This window comes from Tinamus guttatus, unplaced genomic scaffold, assembly GCF_059628265.1.
Source record: "Tinamus guttatus ecotype Peru unplaced genomic scaffold, ASM5962826v1 Tinamus_guttatus_pri_ptg000006l, whole genome shotgun sequence".
NCBI lineage: Eukaryota > Metazoa > Chordata > Aves > Tinamiformes > Tinamidae > Tinamus > Tinamus guttatus.
In genome coordinates, this window is record NW_028288540.1 from 1,189,851 (window position 1) to 1,215,881 (window position 26,031).

At 40.5% G+C, this 26,031-nt stretch overlaps 1 protein-coding gene across 3 annotated transcripts in view; it reads right to left on the reverse strand.

Annotated features, from left to right (window-relative positions):
• Positions 1–22,760, reverse strand: part of LMBR1 (limb development membrane protein 1) — a 54,235-nt gene extending 31,475 nt beyond the window's left edge. For 2 of the 3 annotated variants that reach the window (XM_088521163.1, XM_088521157.1), the window contains exons 1-5: positions 22,604–22,760; positions 10,122–10,194; positions 8,360–8,399; positions 6,474–6,613; positions 1,774–1,877 (exon numbers count right to left, since the gene is read on the reverse strand). In XM_088521163.1, the coding sequence (XP_088377289.1) occupies positions 1,774–1,877; positions 6,474–6,613; positions 8,360–8,399; positions 10,122–10,194; positions 22,604–22,666 (420 nt within the window). In that variant the 5' untranslated portion in view covers positions 22,667–22,760. The remainder of the gene's footprint in view (positions 1–1,773; positions 1,878–6,473; positions 6,614–8,359; positions 8,400–10,121; positions 10,195–22,603) is intronic. The other variant, XM_088521170.1, reaches the window with a different exon arrangement.
• Positions 22,761–26,031: the final 3,271 nt, after the last annotated feature.

Here is a 26,031-nt window from a genome sequence, read left to right on the forward strand (position 1 = left end):
CACCTACAAATGGATGATTTGACTCTAGTCTTTATTTATTCACAATAATGAAGGTCCATCTACAACAGATTTAAGGTGATCTGAACAAGCACTTCCACCGGAACAGCCTTTTCACCCCCATTTTGAACCATGTTAAGCATCAAGTCAACTGCTGTCCCTATCCTGTGACAAACCTCTTTACTGAATGTCTTCACATTTATGGTGGAACCCCTTGCAAGTTTGCCAAATGCATACATTCCTTTAAACCTGGATTTTAAAGTCTGATTTTGCCATCTAAAGCAGTAATTTGAATGTTCCACCTCTTGGGACTGTGCAATGAAGGGCAGTTTTGGTAGAATTTTTGTTTGTTCATTTTTAAATTTAAGTGGGTGTAATCAAAACCAAAATGATTTGCAAAATTACCAGAATTATAAGAGGTAGTCACAGTCTTAAAATTGTCTGTTAAGAGAAACAGACGACCAATGAGCCAAAAATCTGAGGAGAAGAAAAGAGATGGGAGCACTCTTCGAGGGTTACAGAACTGAAATGCTTGTATTATCCAAACAGTGGCTTTGACCATAGAAAAGAAATCTCTATTTCTTCACGTTTTTGTATCGCAGCTAGTTTTCATCATTTTCTTCTGTTCTCTCGAGCACCTACAAGCAGCTTAAATTCAAAAACACATCCTCATGCCATATTTCCTCCAGTGCAACCAACAGCTACATTGCCCTTTCTACACCGGTGATCACCCTCTGGATTTACAGGTTATTTCTGATCCACCAGTGACTCTGTAGTGTATTGCATTAGTCTTTAGTGCATTTTTCTCATTTCAGACCATTTCTCAAGATTCTTTTCTTTCTAGTGCTGTCATCCAGAGGACCTGGAATTCTCTCAAATATCGTATCATAAAAACCAAAAACATAATCATTGAGATTAGAAAAATTAATGAAAACCTTTAGTAGTACTGGTCCCCAAAGAGTCATTCCCATCCGAGTTCTTTGATATTCACCCTTTGAACTTCACTTTGTTGTGTTCCACCATTACAATAATCTCTTTTTCACTGCATTTCTTTATTTCAGATATTAATATTATAGTAACCCTCATATTGTTACATGGTAAAATAATAATTCTCTTGGCCATTTATTACCTTAGACTGCATAATTATCATCCTCGGGTATTTTCTTGTTAGCACAGCCGGGTAATTTATAAATATTTCCAAAGTGAAATGACAGACATTTTATTTTCTCCAGAAAGAGAAGTTACCACGAATAATATTTTAGTTTCTTTGCTGTTCTGCTTTCAAAGACACCAAGCAAATAAACTTAACTACAGATTCTTCTCCGCAATATTACCTGTTAAAATGGAATATTTCCTACTGTTTGTTTTTTTTGTCCACAAGAAGCTCCTGAGCTTGTATCACCCATATTTCCCTTTGTTTTCATCTAGATATATTCACAAAGTTGGCTTTTGCGTGTTTTCTTTTCATTGAGACATTCATATTAAAAAAACAGTTTTCCTCAAAGAAAAAAATAAAGTCTTTAAAAGTTAACGCATTGCATTTAAAAATAAATCCTTCTTGATCCCCGTATTAGTAGCTTTTCAAGGGCTTTTTCCCTTCAAGTTATTCAGAGGCAGGTCCTGTATCTGCACTTTACCTGCTTTTGTGAGAATGCATGTGTATTTACACACATTCACATATTCAGACAGATATGTGTCAAAATTTATTCCAAGTCTGCAATATTAGTTTCATCATAAGTGAGGACTGGAATAGGATTTTTAACAGCATGTTCCTACCTTTTTTAAGCCAGCAAATCCTTCCGATTCCAGAAAGAAAAAGGCAAAGGGCATCAACACAAACAAGCACAAATTGGAAAAAAGAGAAGCAAGATTCCACAAGCCTGCAACAAATAAGAAAAAGTATATATAAATTGTTTCAACTTTAAAAGATGCTACATTTTCATCTCTTATAAAATAAGAAGTAGCACACACACAAATACTAACACAAGTCAGGATTTTATGGATGCCTAGGGGCCTTCACAATTCATTACACTTAAAAATTGGTATTTTGCAGCAATGCTCTTTATTTCTAAAGAAAATTCAAATATTAAACAGAGCAGCATCCTGAAACTTCAACCCAAGTTTGCAGTGTGTCTTCTGACTATTTCCACAATATCCTACTCTGGGGGGGGGGGAAGTACCTGTGGAAACTCTTCCCAGGACAACCCGTTCTCCCACCAGTGAATCTCAGGAAGTTCAAATCTACGTATTCCCTGCCATCCACATTTTTCCTCAAGAGGAACCACAGCCACAGATTTTAACATAGCAATACACAAACCCTGTCATCACCTCCACATTAAAAGCAGATATCATGATAAAGCAGCAGCTGCCTTCCATGGTGAGATGAGCGGCTCGGTGGATGAGGGAAGGAGGGGACGCGGTTTACTCGGCTTCACTGAGGCTCTCCTGTCTCACAACACCCTCCCCAGCAGCCCCGGGTGCACAGGCCGGGCAGCTGCGCTGCGAGGGGGACTCGGAACCCCTCAGAACCAGCTGCACTTCTCGGATCAGCAGCTTGGGCCCAGTGGCACAAAGGCCAGCTGGAAGCTTGTGCTAGGCACCAACTCTACCCAAGCCCTTCTTAGTGACCTGGGTGAGGGCACAGAGCGCAGCCTCGGCCAGGCCGAGGACAACACAAAGCTGGGGGAGCAGCTGATACAGCTGACGGTTGGGCTGATTCAGAGGGATACCCACAGGCAGCAGAAATGGTAAACAGGATTCTCAGGAAGCTCCACGAAGGGAAACACAGATCCTGAATGCAGGAGGAATAACCCCTTGCACCAACGTGCACGGTGGCTCAGCAAGTTAAAAAGCTGCTTGGCAGAAAGGGTCCTGGTGGACACCAAGGGTGACCATGAGCCAGCAGAGGGACCTCTGGCAAAGGTGACAACTCATCTCCATCAAGATCTGCTTGGAGATTCTCTGAGCCAAAAATTCCCTGAACAGCTCAATAGCTTCTGGGAGCTAAACACACATCCGTTACCTCCAGGGCAACAGCTGTGCAAGATGCTACGGTTCTTCTTTGTAATAGTATGAGCTTAGCCACAATTCAGGGCTATTGCAGGTATTTTCTGCATCCCAAAAATACTCAAAAAAAACACTACAAAACAAAATACGGAATTAGAGGAATTAGGGGAATAAAAACAAGTCTCTAATGTGTAATTCCCCCTTCTAAAGCGCAGGCTTGTCTATTTTTTCAATTGAGCATTTTAGAAAGACTGTGTAGAAAAACATTTACTGTGAGTCTAGAAAAATTATTGAATTTTGTATGCAGTTTCAAATGCAAAAAATGGCTTAGCAGCCATCCTCACCTCACCCCCTCTTATAAAAACAATTTACAATGCTTTCGCCATATACACTTCCTTTTTTATCCTTAAATGAGCAGAATTATTTTGGTGTCAAGACTACGAGTTTGGGAAAAGAAAAACAATTAAACTTTAAAAAAATTGATAATACATCTGATTAACCAGTTAAGTTACACAAAACAAGAAAGGCCAAAACATCCATGTGCAATATTCAGATGCTAAAGAAAAGGCTACCTAAAGGTGCTTAGATTCAAGTTAACAAAAAAAGAAACAAAACACACACAAATGCCCCCATAAACACAGCAACACGAGTGTGAATTCCACCGAGACGACCTGCTACAGAGCCCCCCCCCACAAAGGACAGGGAATAAAACAGAGCTCCACAGCAGCCCCTTGAATCACAGGGAACCTTCACAGGGGGCCGTGGTGCAGAGCTGGGCTGTGCCTTTGAAAAGCTGAAATGCAAAAATTTCTCCACATTAAGGGCTGATCGGAACCACATTTATAGAATCTTAAAATACAGAGCAACAGTAGACAGGGAAAATGACGTGAGGTGATGGCAGTGCTGCACTGCTGATCTGACAGCTTGAGGGAAGGGAAAATGCAAGAGAACTCCGGATAAAGAGAGAAATACCAGCAAGTTCCCATTGCTCCTCCTAACCACCTCTTACTTCTCTGAATGCAGAACTTCATGACTCTCTTGTTCTCCTCCTGTATTTATTATCCTAAATTGGAGCTTTAAATTATCTCAATTAAAAAAAAAAAAAAAAAACTTCCTAGGAAACTGACTGCATGAGAAAATTCCTCAAAAGACACTTGTAGATCACAACATATAAAGGCAAAAAAAAAGGAAAACAGCATCTTTAAGCTTTCTACTAAGACCCTCCCATAAAACAAGTGAAATAAACACAAACAATCAAAACCTTTCAGTCTGCAAACAGAACAGATTCTCAGCATTTTTTTTTTTTAATCCCTCACCGATTCCATTAAGTTTTACCCCCACCTGGTGGTTATGGCTAACAACAGCACAAGCGACCACCTCCAGCTGTCTGCAGTATTTCTGGGCTCCGCTCACCATTCATTAGAGAACATTATTTACACTGTTCTCTAATGGGATTTCTGTCTAGTTTTAAAAAATAAAAGTATTTATTTTTCTATATGCCACAACCTATATAACATTCCCATGGTATAAAACCCCTTAAAATTGAAGTCAGTAATGGAGATACTAGACTGCATTTATAATTGATAAATCTATGAAAAAATAACTGTTTACAACCAATACAAGTTTTCCCATTTAATTTTTTTTTTTTTGCAAAACATTAAGCCAATGGTGTAAAGGCTGAGCCAAATGTCATGATGAACTATGAAGATGTGGGCAAACATTTCCCAAATTTGACTCTGAGATAGCCCTATGTATTCTCAAAGGCTGCACGTGTTTCACAATTACTTTTCCCTGCAGAAGAGGATTTCACAGAGGATTTTGTGCGCATTAGCACACAAACACTGCTGGCGCCACGAGAGGGAGCCCGTCCCCAAAATAACAGCTCAACAGAGCATTTTATTTTGTTGACTTGCAGCAACACAACCCTGTGACCTGATCCCGAGGAGTGTTTATAAAGTCTTTGCAGTAAGTCCAATAAATCTTTTTTTTTTTTAAAAAATATTGGCCATGATTACACCTCGCCTAAGCTTTGCGATACATGGCCAAACTTGGGAAGAGAGATGCTGGGCTTCACTCCACGCTAGGCAGCTTATGAAATACCAGTTACAAAGCTTGTGCAAAATTTTCAACGCAGTATTTATCACAGTAAATCAAATCAAGATGGTCACTGGAAAATGTAACCACCTTCCTATGAGAAGCCTACTACTTACAGCAGACTTCTCAGTTAACTCTGCGTTTATCTGCTCAAAATTAGTGTGAAAACATCTGAAATACTTACAAGCTTTCACTTCCTGTAATACCATATTGTACTTTTCCAAAGTCAGTTCAAACACAGAAGAATGGATTAATTCCCATTAATTAGAATTAGATTCTCAGTATCAAATGTGAAAAGTTTCTGAGCAGCTAAATCCCATTGAAAAATAAAAAATTAGTTTTATCCTTTAAAATAAAAGGCACATCAAATTAGCAAACCCCCATTCTGTGTATGATGTTTTATTGATCATAGAATGACCTGCTTAGAGACACCCTCTGAAGTTACACACTCCCCTCCCCTGCTTAAAACAAGTAACTTGCAGGTTCAACCTGGCTGCCCAGGGCACGAGCCAGTTAAGTTTTGAAAAATGGTGTTTTCTTTGGTCGTTTTTTTGCTGCCGAAATATCAGTGCAAACCCATGGGATCCCACGTACAAATTTCCTGAGGAGGACAAGGTCTATTTTCTTAACGTATCCTGTTTTCACTGCCTCTCTCACTTCCCTCAGATCTTAAAACTACCCAGCCCAGGCAAAGCAAAGGGTTCCTCCTAACACAGAAGAAAAAGCAAAATGTGTTTATTGCCCAGGTAACAAAACCTGCAAGCGCTCTCAGAAAGATGGCAGACACGAAAGCACATTAGGCGCATTCCATCTGCTCTAAAGTTCCATAATCTTATTTTTAAAACTCTGCAAATCAGCAATTCGTCCTTCGCCATCCATGCATATTTAGATATTTTGCAGAAATGTGCATTCAAAGCAAAAAATAAGCAGTAATGCAAATCAGAGAAAAATACCTTCAAAAATGTTATATGGTGTACAAATAAATTGCTATGCATCATCATAAACAAACAGGTTTATGGAACTGGAATTTACACACAAGAAACAAGAAATTGAACACATTTAAATTACTTAGTTCCCAGGAGTTCTTATTCTATGTTGATATTTAAAGGAGAGAACTTAGTTTCCTCAAAAATGCACAATTCAAGAAAACAAGAAAAACACACCCACACAAAGCAAACCACTGCACAACACACCCCAAACATGAAGACAGACTTGTGTGATCTAGGACACAGCAACAAAACCAAGCAGCCAAAAAACACATCAATTCATTTACCATCCTAAATGAAAATATTTTTTCTTTTAGCTTACAAATAAACATATATGTGGGACTCTATAATGAAAATATTCATCTTAATGACAATATGCTGAGTACTAACCATGAATTAGTGAGCCATTTAACCACTGAATATAGTAGTTTTGTGGAAAAGAGAGCAGGATCTCATTGCTGATTATTGAGAAGGGCAGAAGCAGGACTGCACCAGCGGAAACTGCTAGAGTGAAGGTGCTCAAGAACAGCCTGAAATTTAAAGAAAGGCACCACTGTTACCACCAGCAACACTCTCGACCAGGGGAGGAGGAAATAGGTTACCTGACAGTGTGTGGGGACGGCCCATTCTGAGGTGCAAAGGGGCAGGAGAAAACAGGATTTCACAATATTCCACTTTTTAAATGGCAAATTTACAGAATTCAGTAAAAACAATTAGTTTAACCAACCACCACAAATTACACAGGATAAGTCAACTGAATATCTTTTAATAAGAATTCACTAAAGAGTTTTTAAGATACTAAATGCAGTTTACACTGAATGCCATCTTGTGGCATCAATTGTGTTGTTCAGACCAATAAAAACTTTGCAAATTAGTCTGATGCTAAAATAAAACCCAAAAAAGTTTTTTAAATCACAGAACAAGATGAACTTAAATAGATTCCTCCTACAACAGAAACATCAGCAGGTTGCTCACAGAATTCTTACTTCTCTTTAACAGTCTGTCTTTACAAACCTGTTTTTTATAGAAGGACTATGCAAATAAAAAGTCTCCTAAAGCCTGACTAATTTTATTTAAGAAAAAAAAAAATGGAGGTTGAAGTATTCTAAACTAGAATGTTAAAACCATGTTCAAGTGCTTTAAGGTTTGACAGCTTGGCTGTTTTTGCTACCATTAACCTCTCCCTTTTTTAAAAAAAATTATCCTTGTTAAATGTCCTAACAGCTACGCTACATATAACAATGTCAACCTGCATGCATCTGACAGGACTTTTTGAAAATCAGCGTGCATAAATGAGGAACAAGAAAGCTTAAGCTGAAGGGGAAGGAAGCTGTTTTAAAACTAAACAATTTTAATGGAAGTCTATTACTCTGAAGCATAACAAAACATGCATTTCTCTCTCCAGATCTGAGATAGTTTATAATAAATTAGTATTCCAAATGCATGAAAAAAAAGTCATTATCAAAAAACTATTGGGAGAAGTACTGCAGTGCACATCAGCATTTCTGTACATCGTGTGAGCTCGCCAGGAAAGCCCAACGGAAAGGGAACAGCTTGCAGTGTACTCGGCACCTTCCCAGAGTACAAGGCAAGTCAGTAGGATGAGCAAAGAGCTCCCCTTCCAACCGGGTGCTACGCACGCTGAACCGAGTGGCAAGTCCACATAACTCAGCAACCTGAACTGCAAAAGTCAGTATAAAAAGTCAGTGACAGTTCACAAATGTTTTGCAAGTCTTTGGCTATTTATTTAAAATAGAAGAGATTAATATCTACCTTTAAAGAGGAACAAAAAGAGGTGAGGCCCTGGCAGACCTGCAGGTCTGACAAGTATTTCATTTCCTTTGCTCCCTCCATCTATTTTTAAGCCCTGTTGAGGTATCCAAATGCAGATGTCTAAGGATGAGCTGACGTGTTCTCCAGGCTCCACTGCCTCCTTTGACAAGATTTCCACTGACTGCAGTGGGACTTAAACATTCGCTTCATACGTAAACATCTATAGTTAGAAACGTTAAACTTTGGTGCAAATCTTGAACTGAATTTCACCTCTAGCATCAGGTCCTCACGTCTATGAGGAAAAGCCCTAGACCAAACTGGCTTCCCTACCCTCTATTATCCACGTTGCCATATGGTCAGCTTTTTCCTCTTCCTTCCCCAACAGCATAATCCATTTGCCATAATATTTGAAGTAGACTATATTTAATCTAGGAGCATACAGCACTTTGTTTATAGTTACATATTCAGGAAAAAGCAGTAGTGCAAAAAGGAGTTATACATACGAAATTCTGTTAACAATGGCATCCTCATCCTCTTGCTCATCTGAAAAAAAAAATAAAAGTCAAGGTACAGCAGATCATATTCAACACTTAGTTGTATTTCTTCGGGCTAAAGTGCATATATGGAGGAATAACTTTAGTTGAAATTTAAAATTTAGGATTACTAAAGCAAAAATAAATTACTAGCATGAATATTTTAGAAGCCTGCTAATGAAAAAAATAATGATTTCATATTCTTTTGCTAGTTTTAAGCACTTCTTAATCTATATAAACACAAAGTTATTTGACTTGGCTTTGATCTGTGTATTCAAGTAAAATAAAGGGTCTTCCAGAGCAAACAAGCTACAGGAAAAAGCTGCAGGGTACGTACTTCCTAACAAAGCCCCTTAGGTAGATCTTTCATTTTTCAGGGTTTATAAGATATTTTTTTCCAAAACAAGGTAGCGTGCCCAGAACAGTAATGACCATTTAGCTGTTTCCTCTTATTCATTCCACCACCCCTAAAAAAGTGATACCCAGGTTTCCCTCCAGATATTTGGCATTTTAGACCATTTCTCTCCACTTATTTCTTAACCAGCATCCTGACTTTTCAAAATATTAGCATTTAGAGACTAATTATAGATATATATATATGTATATAGAAGAATATAAAGGATATATCTTGGTTTTTTTCCACATTTGAAAACATTTTCTAGTCAGCTTTTGAAGTTTCACAGCTTTTCCATGAGAAAAAATATAAAAAAAAAACAAAAACAAAAAAAGCCAGGTGTTCTGGGTTTATGTAATCTTGCATAATCTTGAAGTAAACATGTAGTCCCCCCCATAATTTACTTCCAGAGAAGAAAGTGCTAAAGCATGGAGTTCTTGTTCCTGTTTCATGACAGGAATCTCATGGTGTTTTGAGAGGCCAAGCCCAGGTCAAGCTCTCTTGTGATTTACTTCTGCTAAAGAGCTTGTTGTGGAAACAGCAAGCAATTCTTCCTGAAGGAATTCCAGAAGTGCTAATTTAAATTAAAATGTGTGTCATCAGGAAGATCCTAGCAGGCCAGGAAGTCTACCTAGTTAAATGCTCAAAGCTTTCAGAAAGTCGTGATGGCATCGGAGCATTTCCTTTTCATTCCTTTCCTTACCCATGTGAACAACTACCAGAGAGCATCTCTGCCACCAGTGCTTGCTAGACCAGTCCCTCCCCTTCTTCCATACTTCCCAACAGTAGTAACTTAGCAGTATCTAAGGTACATATCAAGAATAGAGGGTACAGTCTGTCCTATTCAATAGTTTAGCCATTCATTATGTTTAAAAAGTCAGTTCTCAGCAGGGTTTTCAGTTTGAGGTTTTTACAGTTTTATTGATGAATCCATTACAGAAAGCAGCTCCATCACAACACAGGTGACTGCAGCTCAAGGAGTGCTTCAGCCAGAGTTCAGAGCCCCAAGATCTTCATGCATGAGCACGAAGTCCAGCAAGAGTCATCAGTGAGCATCGAGGGGGCCACAGTACAAGGAAGTGACAAGTGCCAAAGCCGGCACAAGGGAGGGGATGGCAACTTGTGGGGCAGGGACAAGTGGAGCAGGTGGAAGGCAAGGCTGCAGGATGCAGAGACACATCTGTCCAGGCTGCTGCAGAGCTGCAGGCTGAGAACATGGTTGATCAGAGGTCTGAGCAGGTTGTTCTGCTTTTCTTGAGGAGGCAGAAGGGGCAGGAATCATCTGTTCCCTTGAAATATAAAATGAGATTTGAATGCATAAAAAAAGACCATGCTCACCTGCTTTTCTTTTGTATCTTGTGATTATGAAGTAGGAAACTATGTAGAGAACAGCAAACAAGAGAAAACAGATCTGGAAAGAAAAAGGTGCTTTTGTTAGCTTGGGAGGAAAAGCTTTGATTATAATACAAATAAACAGAAAATAATGTGTCAACAAACTCAAAACAGTATTGCAGTATTTACTCAAATCAAGAAAACTATACTATAAAACAAGTGTTGACACTTACATATGTTTTATATATTAACATAGTTAACTGAGTATGAACTGCTTAGTTTAAGTAATATTCCTTGGAAAACAACCAACTGGGTTATAGTCCTAGATCTAAACTGTCCAAGTATTTAGAGTTAGGACACAGTTTTCTAAACAATACTGCACTTTCCAAATTAAGTTTTTGGGGTCTTTATTTCCCAGGCAAAAGCAATTTATCAGCAGAAGAAAAGAAAATCAACTGCATTAAAAGAGCAGTTTGAAAGGAATCATGAAGGTCAATGTTGCCCAGAGCTAAGGCAGCCGCTCATACTTCACTTGATGGCCAGCTAAGTGCTCAAGCCAGTTGACTGGACCCAGCATGGAAATAACTCTTAAAGGAGCCCAGAAGGTGTTATATCAACTCCAGCTGGCAAAAATACACCTTGTTTACAGATTGCTTTATTTTTAGGCTTTTCATGTTGCGAAAGCTGTCACCCTTTGTATCCCCTCTCACGCAAAGTAAGGGTGTTTGTGTATTAGGGACGGACTCCTGAAGTCCCATTTTGGAGTAACCTATCAAGAGGTGTTGAGAAAAGCAGGCAGCTGCATCTTATCTTCCATCACAAGAAAGTTGTTTCCAAAATTGAGCAAGGGAACATAGAAACAATAAGGCGAGATCCAAACAGCTACAGTACATTGCAGAGATGGGCTCAGAGGAATCACGTGGTGAGACAGCTTTAATCCTGCAAGACCTTGAGGAAGACAAAACCACCCAGCATGCTTCCCAGTCTTACTTGCTGATGTCTGTTGAAAACCTAGTCAGTCGGAAGCTGAACAGCCAAGCAGGACACTCAGCAAGCTCGTGGCTCTAACCTTCACTGCCACTTCAAGGGTAGCAGGGCTGCGTCCCAGCCTAGTTGCTCTTTTTATAAACCTGCAGGAAACCCTATCTGCACTCCACAACCTGAGAAATTCCACATCTCTGATCTGTTGGGATCCTTTTGCTCACTGACAATACCAGCAGTTATCAAGTCTCAGAACATGGCACTTTCCCAGCTGAGGTGGTTTTTGCTATTGAAGTAGTTTGCCCTATTGCTAAAGGGTTTTTATCAGCTCTGTGTCTATCTGCAAAAGGGAAGGTAATAAAACCCCTACAACATGTACATCTGAACAACTGCGTCACATCCAAACCAGCAGGACCGGAGGGGAAGAGTATATTGCCTCATCAGGCAATAAAGATATATTGCTACAGAAACAAGACTTATCAGAAACATGCTGGTGTATTTTTGCCTCAGAAAGAATGCAGGTAAACTGAGAATAACTTTAGGTCTCCAGACTACGCCGAGAGAGCCTGTGCTGTCAGTTAACAGGTAACACCAGTGCTGAAAAGGTCCAAGTTCCCAATTCTCTGCAAACTAGACCAAGCCTACAGATAGTAGCATCTAATTTTAGGCATCCACCTTTGAAAATTAACTATCACATACAGGGTCAGAATAAGCCTTTGCAAGCTGTAAGACCCAAAAAATCCAGTTCCTGTATGAAATAATTTTTTCTTGTACAAATATTATATGGTTAAGCTCTTTTGGTATTAATATGACAACCTTGTTTGTATCTTCAAAGAAATAGCTGGCTTATTATATCTTAGAGCACTTAAAATAGAAAAAAATAGGGGTCCTGTACTTAGAAAGCACTGCTGAGATCCCCGTTTTGAGGGCACAGTATCTGAAAGCTGCCCAGTAACATGAACTGTCAAATACTTGATTTCGAGTTTTAGATGACACCTACTCTGCAACTCAGCAATAATGTGTAATTATATAGCTTGGTGTAATTAACCCCCTACTTTGCCGGAGTTGCATACAACTTTGATACTAAATATTTGATAGAGGTTGTTTATTACAGAATAAAAACCATTCTCCCTGTATCAACACACAGAAATAAGTTCTAATCAATAAAAATGTTAGGATATTAAGATGTAAGCTCAGTATTCAAAAATTTTAAGTTCTTTACACCAACAAGCAAACTCAAACATCCCTTCAGTCCCAATTTATACTTAGCGAAACCCACAATCCTGAAGCGTTTGTAGCCACACGTGCTGAGCTTCCTGAAGCTGCAAATGCAGCATCCTAACTATTTTAAGAGTCGAACTCTTAAGTCGGGGAGAAGGAATGTGTTGCCCACGACAGCAGCAGAACAGACTCCACATTCCAGTTGCGCTGCAATCCTCTGTTCTTACTCTTCGGATCTTTTTTTTAATTATTGTTTCAGGATATCCTATACAGCAGAAAATACACGTTATTTGTACATGTTCTAGTTTCAATTTGTGTTTTACGCATGTCAGATTGTGCACACTACTCCAGGTAAGGTGCTGTGGCAACAGTACTAACCCTGCCTTTCTTTACTGAAATTATTGCAATACATTCACGCCGAAAATCGCATCAGTAACTTAAAATTACACCCTGATCACCAAATCTATCCATTCGGTAGCTGCTGAGCTCGCCAATTACAGCAAAACCTCACTATTTGTATTCAAGGGCATCACATTTTCCCACCCTCCAAAAACATCCCCCATGCCTGAATTTCACACTTATTTCAGGATAATCCAGTCCTTTCTGTGCAATGTTCTAAGTCTCTTCTGCACTGACTACGTCTTCCAGAAAGTCGATAGCAATCCAAGAGCCAGACATTTTTGCTCCGTTTTCATGCAATTCAAGCAATATAGCTCCTAATACCGATGCCTGAGGCTCTCCACCAGTAGCTTTCTTTTAGGCCAACACCCATTGCCACACACACTACAGAGTTTATTTACTTCACAGCAAGTTCCTCTATTGAGGCACACCTCCTCTAGCTTAGCTAATAGGTGCCGACACATTTCCTGGATACAGACCTTTACACAGGCAAGAAAGGGACAACAGCCTTCCAACAGCTTCACAGATACCACCTTAACACTAAAAATACTCACAGCTAGGGCAGGAAATAGGATGTGATTTCTGGAAGTGCATCATACACAAAGCTTCATAAATCTCTTTTACCCAGGAAACACACCTTGCTTCGAGCAGGAGGTCAGCTGAGTCAGCACTCACTTCTACTACCCTCAGACCAACACAAAGTTGGACAGCTCATGGTGACACCCTTCTCCAGTTCATAAATTAATGTGTTTACAAGTATTAGGGTGAGCACAGACCTTTGTGACTATGCTGGTTAACACCCTTCTGGTATGAAAATGGGAGCTTTTTATTTCTACCTTTTTGTTTCCTGCATTTAAAAGAATGTCTGCCTCAGCTGTTAGGTTGCTCTGTGACTGACACAGCTGCAAACTGAGGGGACTATTGCCCATCTTGCCCCTCACTCCCACACCAGCACTGTGACTTTCCCCCACTGGTTCATGGTTCTCAAGACAGGGGAAAGATCTATAAAAACACTCTAGAAAGCTCCTCTGCTGACAGTTTTAAGACTGATAAGTTAACTCTTACACAAGTGAGATGCTTTTAACACTTCCAAGCATAAGAAAGTCAAAGTAGCCAAGTGATCCAATTCAGAAGAATAAACGTGGAGGAGCAAAACAGCCATGGAGTAGTCAACAGCATTTTTTCCTTTGCTATGCAGGAAATAAAATATCTGACAAGCCAGAGAACTAAGGACTAAAGGGTACCATTTTTACAGTACCATCTATGCTAGAATTAAAAGATTACTTTTACTGCATTCAGACAGCACTGCTGCTCAAAAGATATGCGAGAAGAAGCCTATGCACATACTGCAGAATCTCTCTCCTGCTTGCAGTTCTGACTGCGAGTCCTTTTCCCTAAATAGGAGAAAAAAAAACACACAGAGGCAAGAGAAGGCAGAAGTTGATCTGTGTAACAGCACCCTGCAGAAAATCTGAGAATCAAACAGAACTGCAAATGTGGTGCTTGAATCATTGCTACCTACAGCGAAGCAGAACTGCTCTAAGGTTTAATTTCAATAACAACATAGCGTTGTACACCCACCTATTACTGCTCCCACGCTGCTACAGTATTTAAAACGTGCATTTAAATGACACACAGCAATCAAAATCTTACTCCCACTGTCCTACTTGGCAACAACTTCTGTTTACATGAGGAACTGGCAGGAGGAAAGAGTGGGAAAAACAGAGGCAAACAGCTCTCCTCAATCACCTCTAGAAACTCCATTGCCCTACTGACATCTAAGAAAGCACTGTGGCTCCATCTGGTTGGGACGTATCAATAGGACATTACCTAGAATAAAAACATACACACATAAATATTTATATGCATGGATCCGTACAAACCCACATCCTGAAGTAAAGCACTGTTTTTACCTCTACTCTAAATTTGATCTTGGCATAATATCGTCATCTGCTTTGGACACAGCACGTCACTCCAAATGAGACACAAACCACTTATTCTTCACAAGCTGGGTACCCAGCGTTCCTCAGAAAGGAAAGAGTCCCAGGATCGAACAGAAAATCCAGAAAAAAAACAAAATACACCCTGCATGCCAAAATATGGCTCAGAGGAAGATAAAGAACAGCCTCTAGAGCCCCACAGGTGGCTTCCATGTACCACTCACTCAAAAAGTGTCTTCAAGTTAACTTTGCCAGCAACAGAGCCCCACTTCGAGCTGAGGAATCCAAAGCAGTTTACAAACCAGTTAACATTTACATTCTCTTGTACACGTAAAAGGCAATGTTATGGATAAAAAGGAGGGAGGGGAGGGGGAAGGCTACTCATCTCCGAGCTAGGCTTGTAAATTAAAGATTAACGCTAAGATTCCTCTATACACTATAGTTCCAGGCCCAATATACCTCTGAAGAAGCTATTGTAAAACATTTCACTCTGGCATTGAAGGACTGCAATAACATCATCCATTAGAGCTAAGCATATTTTTTTCCACAATTAGTTTAAGATGTGAAACAACCTCTGGAATTAACACCACTGTTACTGACCCAGATGACAAATATTCTAACATGAAATAATGGCATTATTCACTTTTTTTAAAACAGTCAAGCCACAATAATTGTATGATTATTGATGAGGGAAGCCTTATCAATATGAAATTCTTCACCATTATATGTTTGCATTAATACAACTTCAGGCAATATTAGTTACCAGCACAAGATGCTCTAGATTATTTTTTGTTCCTGATGTAAAGCCCTCTCCCTTTTCCTAAATTTATATATTTCAGAGTTTAAGCAGTACACCTCACTTCTTTCCCCACAAAAAAAGTTTAAGCTACAACACATGTATGTTTTTGTAATTCCTCCAATTATGCAGGCTTCTATTCATAAAAATCAAATATTTATGCAAGTTGGGAATCTCAAAATTCAACAAATTTTAGATATATTGTTACTGTCAAATTTAATACGAACTCATTAGCATCAAGTCTCTATATCAGCTAAGTATGTCAAAAATTGAGAGTATAATTAGATAATAAAAAATATGGGACAGGCAAGGCAGAACAGGCGCTTGAGATGAACAATGGAAGTGAAGCAGCGTGTTTGGATGATGATCCTGGAGCCTAACGCTGGAAATCAGAGCGCTCGGAGCCAGCAGCACAGGGGGAATCAAGCCCAGCTGCTGCTTCCAGCCACCGAACGCAAAATTCCCCCCGCGCGCAGACCTCAGCGCCATCTGTACACCTGCCGCAGGGAAATGCAGGAAACATGAGCACATCAACTGAAAAAAGGGCTCTAGAACAACATTTTCCAGCCAAGCAAAATGTTTTGAAGCCCATTTGCAAAAGGCTTCAAGTATTAGAACAGCACAATGCACCGGGGTTCTTCTTGCATCAGTGCTGACTGAACTTAAAAAACAAGTTTTGCCATTTTTGGTTAATCAAGATACTAGGAACCTTTGTGTGGGAAGAAGATCAGCAACATTTCAGCACATTCTCAACACTAGGCTGATGAAATGTCAATATGGGTTTTGCCACCATCTTCATGAGAGCAAAGTAGGCCTCAAAAGGCAACGAAAAAGCTACTGAAAGCAAGAAGTAATTTTAATTTTCACATGAACTAATAAGCAGGTACAGAAGCATCTTATTGCAGGACATCTCTACACACTTGCATGCTTAGATTTAATGATGCAACAACCAAGGCTTCTAATAGTCATGTACATAAAACCTACATTGGCAACTTCCAAAGTCTCTCTTGTTCTGTGGTACAAGTCACAGAACTCTTAAATATTAAAATGGTTTAGAGTTTACAGAGGAGTCAGCATCCCATGTCATCTGATGACAGAGAAGAACACTGCACAAGTTAAGACTTCCTCAGCAAGACCTACCACCGCCCTCCTAAATGACAAAAAAAATACCAAACACAAGGGGAAGTGAGAAAGACAGAGCAGGAGAAAGCACTGCAGCTTAAAAAAAGATCACCTATACAAGCTTAAAACAGTGTTGAGGGGTTTCATTTAGACAGACTCCTCAAGCACAGGTGCCACTGGATACAACACCAGACCTGAGCTCCCTCACCTACCCTACCATCATTGGCAACGTGGTTCTAATTTTCCCTTCACTCTGACACTGCCACCACATCCCCTGCCACTTGGCTGCACACTCCACTGGCCACACAGCCTTCAACATCTCCAGAGACCCCTATTGCCTTGGAGTGACTCGCACAGAGCATCCTTATAGCACAGGCTGAGATGTTCATTATAACCCCTACTACTTTCCACTTGTATCCTGCCACATCTCATTCAGATCCATCCAACACTTTATCAATTATCCAAAATAAAGTTTTGTTCGGACATGTTAGAGCGGCAGGGAGGAACTGGTCAGAAGCATGCTAAAAAGCTTGTTTCCACACAGACTACAGTTATGGAAAACTCAGTCCAAATGCACCTAGAAAATCTAGGTGAAAAAGCAAAGCAGTCAGGCCTGGGTTTAGAGGGGAAAAAAAAAAAAAAGAGACAAAAAAACAAACCAAAAGCTTCAACTCATTTAGGTTTCATACTCACAGAGGCCCCATCCCAAGATTATGCTGACATTACTTTGTATTGCATAAATCAGTCACTATCTGCTAGATATGACTCCCAAGTCTGGTTATATTCACCCAGTTAGGGCACCCCACATACAGCACTCGACACAAAAAAAATTAGTGCAAGGTGACTTGTGCATCATTTTTAGAAGATTTAATTCCAACTTCACCCTACCTCCACATCAAGCAAGGAATTAAACTAAGCTTCCACATTCAAAACAAGTACCACAATTGAATCATCCTTCTGCAACTTAATCCTGTCATTATTTCCACTGCTTTTCTTTAATTAAGAGGCACATATCTACAAAATCTAACACAAATCAAAAAAAAAAGTAATATTGTATTAAGCACTGATGCAGAAACAACAGTTGGCTCACTTTTTTGATGATTTGTCTCAGCTGTTTAGCTGAAAAATATCTTTACACTAATCTAACCCAGACACACTTGGTCAGCACAGTTTCTAACTGGCACAGTTTCTAACATTCCTTCCTAGCAAATAACTGCAATATAATACAGTAAAATAACAAGTATGAGGCAGTACATATGGCAAAGAACAGAGTGATACAACCTGCTCAGCCACTCAAACCAACAGAAACCACCTGGGACAGAAGCGCTGGGGTCTCGCACAGTGACTTGATGTGTTTGCTGTCAGTTCCTTCACAGTCTCTTAACTCCTCACTGCACCTTGTCATTATCAAGGCTAAGTTTTCTGGGACAGCGAGATCTTAAGCATATGTCTGTAATGTCTGCACCTTACATGAATAGATCCTTCCTTTTGCCATCTGTTACTACAAAATAAATGCACCAGTATTCAAAAGGGATTATTTTGAACTGTAACGGAAACATTTTTTTTACACTTCAATCGTCCACACTTTTACGTAAATGGAAAAAGTGGAACTCTCCAAACGTTGACTTGTTTGGGGAATAAGCATCTCTGGCCACTGGCCTCAGCCAAGTGTTTTGGGATTCCTGCTGATTCCAGCTGGCTGCACCAGGATTGACCTCGGGCTCTCGCAACCACAAGTAACTCATCACTTCAAGAAGAGGTCAGCACCCATGTTTACAAGTAAGGGCACACTTTTTAGATGATAAGGTGATGCCAATACTTTGTATATACAACTATATGTGCACCTACTTTTAGGTTTAGATTTTATGCCACTGCCATAAATACTCTACCCATTGCTAGAATTCTTTTCCAAAACAAGAAGAAACAGAAGAATTTGAGAAATGCAGGAAAAAAATACATGAGATAAAAAGCTCAAGATGCAAGTCATTACTCAAGTTTTTAGTGCTTACATAAAAACTGAAAGGCATCAGTTTTATGGAATAAAAGATAAACTTGTACATATATCCAAATGAAAACATTTGAGCGTTTATACTGTTTGCTCTCAAGAAATCACCACTTCCTTTCTGGCCCAGCGCTAGAATAGCATCGCTTCTGGCACAAAAACTGCTCTGGGAGGACTATAGCTTTTGTCCATGGCATAAATTTAAGGAAGCAGGACTGGTCAGGAACAATACCACATTCCCAACAGAACACGGGACTCCATGGCCTCTCTCAGTTTTCAGCCATATATGGGACAAATAGTCAGCAGTAACAGCCATGCACTAGTTCACACAGAAGAAGAATCCTGAATCTCTCTGTGCCCTGAAAGAGGACAAATAAAATCGCAAAGTGAAAAGAAAGCAAAAAGTAAAGCCAGTGATATTAGTGAGAACTTGCAATCAAAACATCCAAAACACACACACAATTGCAACTACCTAAAATGATCTTTTAAACTGTCTGAAATTGTTTTTAGATATGGATTTTGTCCCCCTATTAAATAACCATATCACCTGTAGCAGATTTAGGCTTAGTACAGCTGAAGAAAAAAGTAGGTATAAGAGTGATACCTATTAAAAGAGCTCTCTTGTAAAGGGAGCTGCATGAAGTACAGTTTTTTTTTTTCCAAACATCTAGCAGCTGAAGTCTAAAAAGCATCTCCTAAAACACTTAGTCCTTCATACGGAAGCATTAATCATTAAACTACGTATTATACCAGTTTTAACATCTGCCTGGACTTGCATGAAGCAATTATAATTATAATACCTCTTTTGTATTTGAATCTATTCTGCCAGGACTGATTTTTCTCATATGTTTAGTATTAGTATAATTAAGTCATTTCCAAATATACTAGGCTAGTTCTTAAGTTTTTCTTAGCCAAGAAGCTTATAGCTATCAAATTGTTTTCTTCCGCACTTTCCCCACACTATAAACGCAAGCACACTGCATTTATTTTGCCAAGGAAAACCTCATATTAAGCGCATGCCTGTACTGTTATAAGTTCAAAAGCTTTTGTTTTGTAAATGAGATAATATAAAGAATAAAAAGTACACCTAAATTAAACAAATATGTATATCAGAAAAAAAAAACACTTAAACTGAAAAAAGCTAGAATTTTTTTTGAAAGTAAATACAAAGGAGCACAAAGGCAGAGTAAAACATTGCACTTGCATCGTTTGGTTTGAAGTAAACAATACACACCACCACCAGCGGAAACTGGAACACCTCCTAATTAGGTTGTATAAACAGATGTAACACCACCACATTCAGGAAAAACAGTTCACCAAAAGTTTAAATATCTTCCACGGACGTGCAGGATCTCAGCACGCTCTAAATGAATCCGTGGGATCAAGAAAAGCAAACCAAGAGCACAAAAATAACAGATAGTATCAGACTAACAAAACACTGCCTGGCCTTTGCAACCTGCTACAGTTCTTTTACATAACTGTTGCTTATATACCGAGCATCTAGACTCTCCTATATTTTGAAATCAGATAAAGCTGTTTTTCAGAAAGATGAGCCTTTCAGTTAGGACCAAGCACAGTCCCAGTTGCACTAAAGTCCAGACCCCCATTCAAACTGGAGAAAAAAAAAAAAAAAGGAAAGAAAAAACCATGGTTCAGTCGTGTCTTCAATCTCTAGCATTGGGTTTTCACTTAGTTCTTTGAGTGTTTGTTGGTTTTCCTTAAAGCAACTCTTTCAAATAATGGGTCCTCAAAAAGCAGTAGATAAACGTTTGAAGAGCTCTGCTGAAACTAGACAGTTAAAATCCTATCAGTAACACATGGACAAAACAGGCTAGAGGACTTTCTTGCAAACAGAAGCACTGCTGCACAAGCAGGTACTACACAGACAGTCCCAACAAGAGGTCAAGATATGGAAGAGGCCTCAGTTCAATTCTGCATTAGGTCACAGAGATGGTTACACCCCAAGTAGGCTTGTGGTTTGTTAACGGGTTTATTAGAAACCTTGTACCACCCTTGCTCTATCTATAATCACGTCAGAAACATCTCTCTTGCACAAGTGGAACTATCACAATTTGGCACCTACAGAGAGAGAGAGAGACACTGCCAGCAGAAGGATAACGAGCTTTTGATTTCTGTTATATAACAGAACTTTAGGGAGAAGTTTCTGGTGTGCCAGCTCAGGAGGCAAAGCAGACAAAATAGAATTACAGTGAAGTTCAGCATGACTTTCAAACCTCAAAAAGCAGAATCGATAAATTCTGCATCCATTTAAGAAGAAAATGAAGAAATTGAGAGAAAAAAAAAAGAATTTGCATCAACTTACTTTAACTCCTCTTCTCTCATGAGGATAGTGTTTTTATTTTCCAGTGAAGATTCCACAAATATTATGACAGATGACAGAGGTCTCCAAAGGCACTAAGATCCTGCCAGATTGCATAAACCTGACCTGTTTGTATAAACAGGCAAGCAGAAGTTCCTACACTCTTACAGGACACAGAAAACTTCACATCCTTGTATTAACAGCTCTGCTGTCTCCACTACGCCTGCAGCTGGAATTAAAGTCCTGTGTAAGGAAGTGGAGCACATTTAGCATTGGAATGTAGAGAGGGGTTATTACACCCACTCCCCATTGCTCACAGCACAACTGATTTGCACAGCGCTGTTTATTTGCTTACTTTAAGAAAGGATATTCACTGTGTAACTGCATGACCAGCAAGTGCAGAAGTGGCTGAGGGGAATGCTACCCTAACTCTATACATAAGTGATGTACTTCATGTACTTCTTTATGTTTAAACTGACCACACATGAAAAAAATAGTCCATGCTGCAATCCCACCTGCAACATCCTGCTGTGGCTCTTCAGGACCTACCAGAAAATTGTGTATGAGGAAGTCTTATTCAGCTGTGGATGGCAGCAATTTATACACTCATGAAAGCCTGTTGTCTTGTCTTTTATATATATAAGGGGAAAAACACAACTCTAAGGGCATTGTTTAGAAGGGATGTTCTTATTATTACCCCCACCGCTCAAACGGTAAGAGAGAGGGACTGTCATTAAGCCAAAGCTCAAAGTACAGGCTCAAGAAGAAGAAATCTCTCCCTGGATATTCTGTCTGTCCAAATAAAGCATTTACTGTTCTTGAAAATATATGTTTGTGATGCCATATGTGATTTCTCTTAAGACTCCATGGATGGAAGTTAACAAACGCTTGGGACAGGGGACAAAATCTTCAAAGCAATAGTCAACAATACCTGGAAAGGCTGCACAGAGCCATTCCTGCAAACTCTAAACTTGTGAATCTTCACAAGTACAAAGCACAACACGTAGCACTCTACACACTGGGACAGGTCTCTGTCGGACAAGAGAATAACAGATATTTGTTTACGCTCCAAATACATACAGAGGATAAAAATGGACACCAGAGAAGGAAGTAGATGCAGAAGAGATGCATGATTTGCATATACACCTACATTTTAATATCATAAATGAGATAAAGATCTTGTTTAAAGACTTCTTTACCAAAAATAAGACTATTCTTTCAGTTCCCCCCCCTTGGGCACTGCTCACACAATGTACCCCACATCCACTCAAGAAAGGTCCAGAAAAATCTTTTTGAATAAGATGCCCCTTCAGAGAGACTTGTTCCAAAAAAAAAAAAAAAAAAAAAAGGAAAGAAAATCAGGGTATAACAACACTTTGTCAAACCAAAAAGAGTTCTCCACAGGGGGATTCGTAAAGCCTACAGAAGAAATTAACCCACCAGGGCCCAATTAAGCAATTCTGCTTTGCAGGACAACTTCTCTACAGGCCCAGAGGGGTCGGTTAGCAGCGATACACACGAGTGTCTGCTGACAGCGCTGGAAAATAAATCTAAATCACGAAAGTGTGTTTTTAACCGCAACACGCGTTTCTCCACGCGGGTCGCTAAGAGGAAGCGGCGGCGCCCGGACCCGCGGCAGCGCAGGCAGCGCCCCCCGCGCTGCCCCTTCCCGCCGCGGCCCGCGCGGGGCGGCCCGGCGGCACCTACCGTGTACTCGCGCACTTGGCTGTGGAAGTTCTGCTCGCGGATCGTCACCTCGTCCGCCTCCATCCTTCATAGTCCCGCGGCCCCCGCGCGCAATGGCGGCGGTCGCCGCGGCCGCGCCTGCCCCGGCTCCTGCGCCTGCCCCCGGGGCGGCGGGCGGGCCACCATGGCCGGCGGCAGCGCCGGCTGCTCCCGCGGGCCCTGGCGGCGACGCTGGCGGCGGTTGCGCCGCTCGGTCACCGGGGCGCGGAGGAGGAGGAGGCGGAGGAAGAGGAGAAAGGCGGGGGGGAGAAGGGAGGAAGGGCGGGCAGCGCCCGCTCCGCCCTCCTGCGTCACGGCGTAACGGCCGCCCGCGGGGGGGCGTGGCCAGGGCGGGCAGCGCCTCGCCCCTCGCGGGAGGCGTGGTCGAACCGGCCCCGGGGCGGGGCTTGGAGCCTGGAGGGAGGGGGTGGAGTGGCGGGAGGCCCTGAGGGAAAGTGGCTGCGGCGGCCGCCCGGGTTTAGCGGAATAGGGGACGTTTGTGCCCGTTCCGGGAGAGGCTTCAGGCCTGTGGCCTGGCGGGGAGCCCTCCTCCAAATAGGAGCGGCAACCGGAGCCATCACCGAGCCCCCTTACCAGTGAAAACTGGGCTGCGCTTCGCAAGTAGTTCAGTAGTCCAGATATGCACAAAAACTCTCCATCCAGGACACACTATCAGTTCTAGTTGGTGACTTACCAAACCCCCCCCACCCCCCCCCCAAAAAAAAATTACTGCTGTCCAAATATGTAACTTTATTTCAAGGAACACTTAAAAATAGATAAAATCACCTCATGCCTTCTCACTTCTATTGATCCATTACACATGAACATCTACGCCAGTTATGACTGGGTTACATTTACCTGCCAGCCTCTGATTCTGGAAGTGGTGTGCCCCTGTTAGGACTTGATCTAGGGAGACAAGCGTAACTGAAGACAAGGTATATAGGTGGAAGTAATACATCTTACTGTAACAAGAAATGCAACTGGACAAACTAGACAAGAGTTTGTGAGCAAGATCCTGTCTGCAGAGAAATCAAATCCTACCTTTCTGAGTTGTCTCTGGAAATTATGTCCCTAGCTCAAAGACAAAGCCTCTTCTTGCCAAATGCCATGCTTAGTGTTTGTACAGAATGGACAGGTGCCCACCTTTCATCATCTTATATAAAAGACCTACACAATAAGTTGCAAAGTCATGAGGACCAGGATGCGAGCAGCATTTAGACTCTCACTGGGTTTGTAACAAAGACAAAAGTAAGAGTTGAGGTCCAAACAAAACAGGGACAAGAGCTGGGGAGAGGAAGAAGGTTGTACTCAAAGGGGAAAAACAAGGGAACACTCAGAGATTAGGTGAGGAATCACTCACAAGGCCAACACATACCTATACCAAGAGAAAGGAGGGACATGTCCAGAGTTCAGGCCACCATCAAGCAGACATTAGATCTGGGAAACAAGGAGCACCTGCAAGAAGCAGCAGCAGGACTGCAGCAGTATGGAGAAAAAGACCAATAAAGCAGTCAGGAAAAGGAACTAGGATGAGGACAATCTATAGGTTCTTAGGGAGACTCTGCCCATAAATACAGATCCCTACTGCCAGTTGGTTATGAATCCGGGCTTGAGGTCAAATTTAGTTTTTGAGCTACCAGGGAAATGATTCAGCCACTGCTAAGGAGCAGCTCATTAAATCTGAAACTAACTTTATTTCATTAATGAGGTCTGAGATTTGCACTGAAGTGCGAAGGATTTTACACATTTCCAACCTTACGTGCAGAGATGCTAAACACACCTCTGCAACAGAAGGTTAAAAGAAAGGAGTAGTACTTTTATAACTGTTAGGGAAATAAACTTTAAGACATAGCAGAACTGAATCTTCCTCTTCCACCTGGGCTACTTCTTTCCTTTTTAATATATTGAATTTGAAATATACCTGAGAAGATACAGAAACATAATCTGTCTCATCCTATGGACTGCAAATTCTTCCTTCTATTTTTAGCAGCTGAATCATCAGAAGCATGATACACATTTATATTTCTACAGACAGAAATCTTTGGGTATTACAGAAAAAAAGAGCCATGTTCCTTTCTTGCGCAGAAGTTATTGCTCAGTTCCTTAGGTCTCTATATCAAGAAGGAAGGTCACGGCAGCCACCTCAGCAAAATCTATTTATACCTGAGGATACGCAGTTTAGAGCAGACAGCTGTGCCAAACAAACTGACTGATGACCCCTTTGCTTTGGGCTTGGAAAAGAAGTATTTTGAAGCATACCAAAAGGAAATAAATGAAAAATTAGGTTTGTACAGAAGATGCTTAAAAGCCATTTGTCTTTTCTTTCCTCCCTACTTCACACTTAGGGAATAATGAAGATGATGGAATGACTGTTCCCATGCCTTAGGATCTTGATTGGGATCTTCACTGGGATGACATGGGATGTCATTGGGATGTTAGAGCCTTGTCCCCAGCTGTTAACATATACATATACATGCAAAGAGAGAGAACCTAATGAAGCAGAGATGTCTATTAAGCCAACATTTAGTGCTGCCTAATCCCTCAGTGTAAAAGATTCTGTAGAGTAGATTTAAAAGATCTTGTTTAATTCATTTCCCTTTTCCAGTAAATACAGCCTAGGTTTAAAATAACAGTTTTTCAACCTCAGGATAACCCAATATGGATGTCTCTTATTCTGAACTCCCAAGGAAGATTTTATGTGCACTGATTAACTATGAAAGACATTGGGATAGTCAAGCTACTGAAATTAATTGAATTGGCTAAAATTGAAGCTGCTATAGTTAGAACTATTTTATTGGGAAGGTTCCCAAAGAATTTGTAATGGATTTTAGATTACCATCTTTAGCTGTAAAAGTAAAATTGGCACCATGCCCTTTAAATCTAAGGTTATTCAGCATCATTTGAACAGATAATGCTTTCTTTTCCAGACTTTATTCAGCCAAATGCACTTTGGGCTAAACAGAAAATAGGAAGCAATTCACTTAGTTATTACAACTACTCCCATGATTACATTTACATCCTGCTTAAGATTTGGTCAGATTGAAGTTTAAAGCCCAAGCTAGTAAGCTGCTGAGAGTGACCACTGTTTTTAGAGAGAAATAGGCACTTTACATACTCAAACCCCAGTTATGCAAGGCAAGGGAGCCTGCAAAGTTACATTTTATTTTATACCATGACTGAGTTATTCTACACTATCATCATGCACATTAAGATTATATATTGGGTGATCATTTCAAAGGCTCATATTTTGTAGGCTAAAGCACAGCAGTAATTGCATTATAACTTGAGAAAGCCAAATCAATCAATCTTGGTCTGGATTCAACTTGAAATATTGCTGACTGGCATTTAGTTTGTGTTCATGCCCATCTTCCTTCTTTCTATTTGTTTCTTGTTTCATTTATTTGTTTACA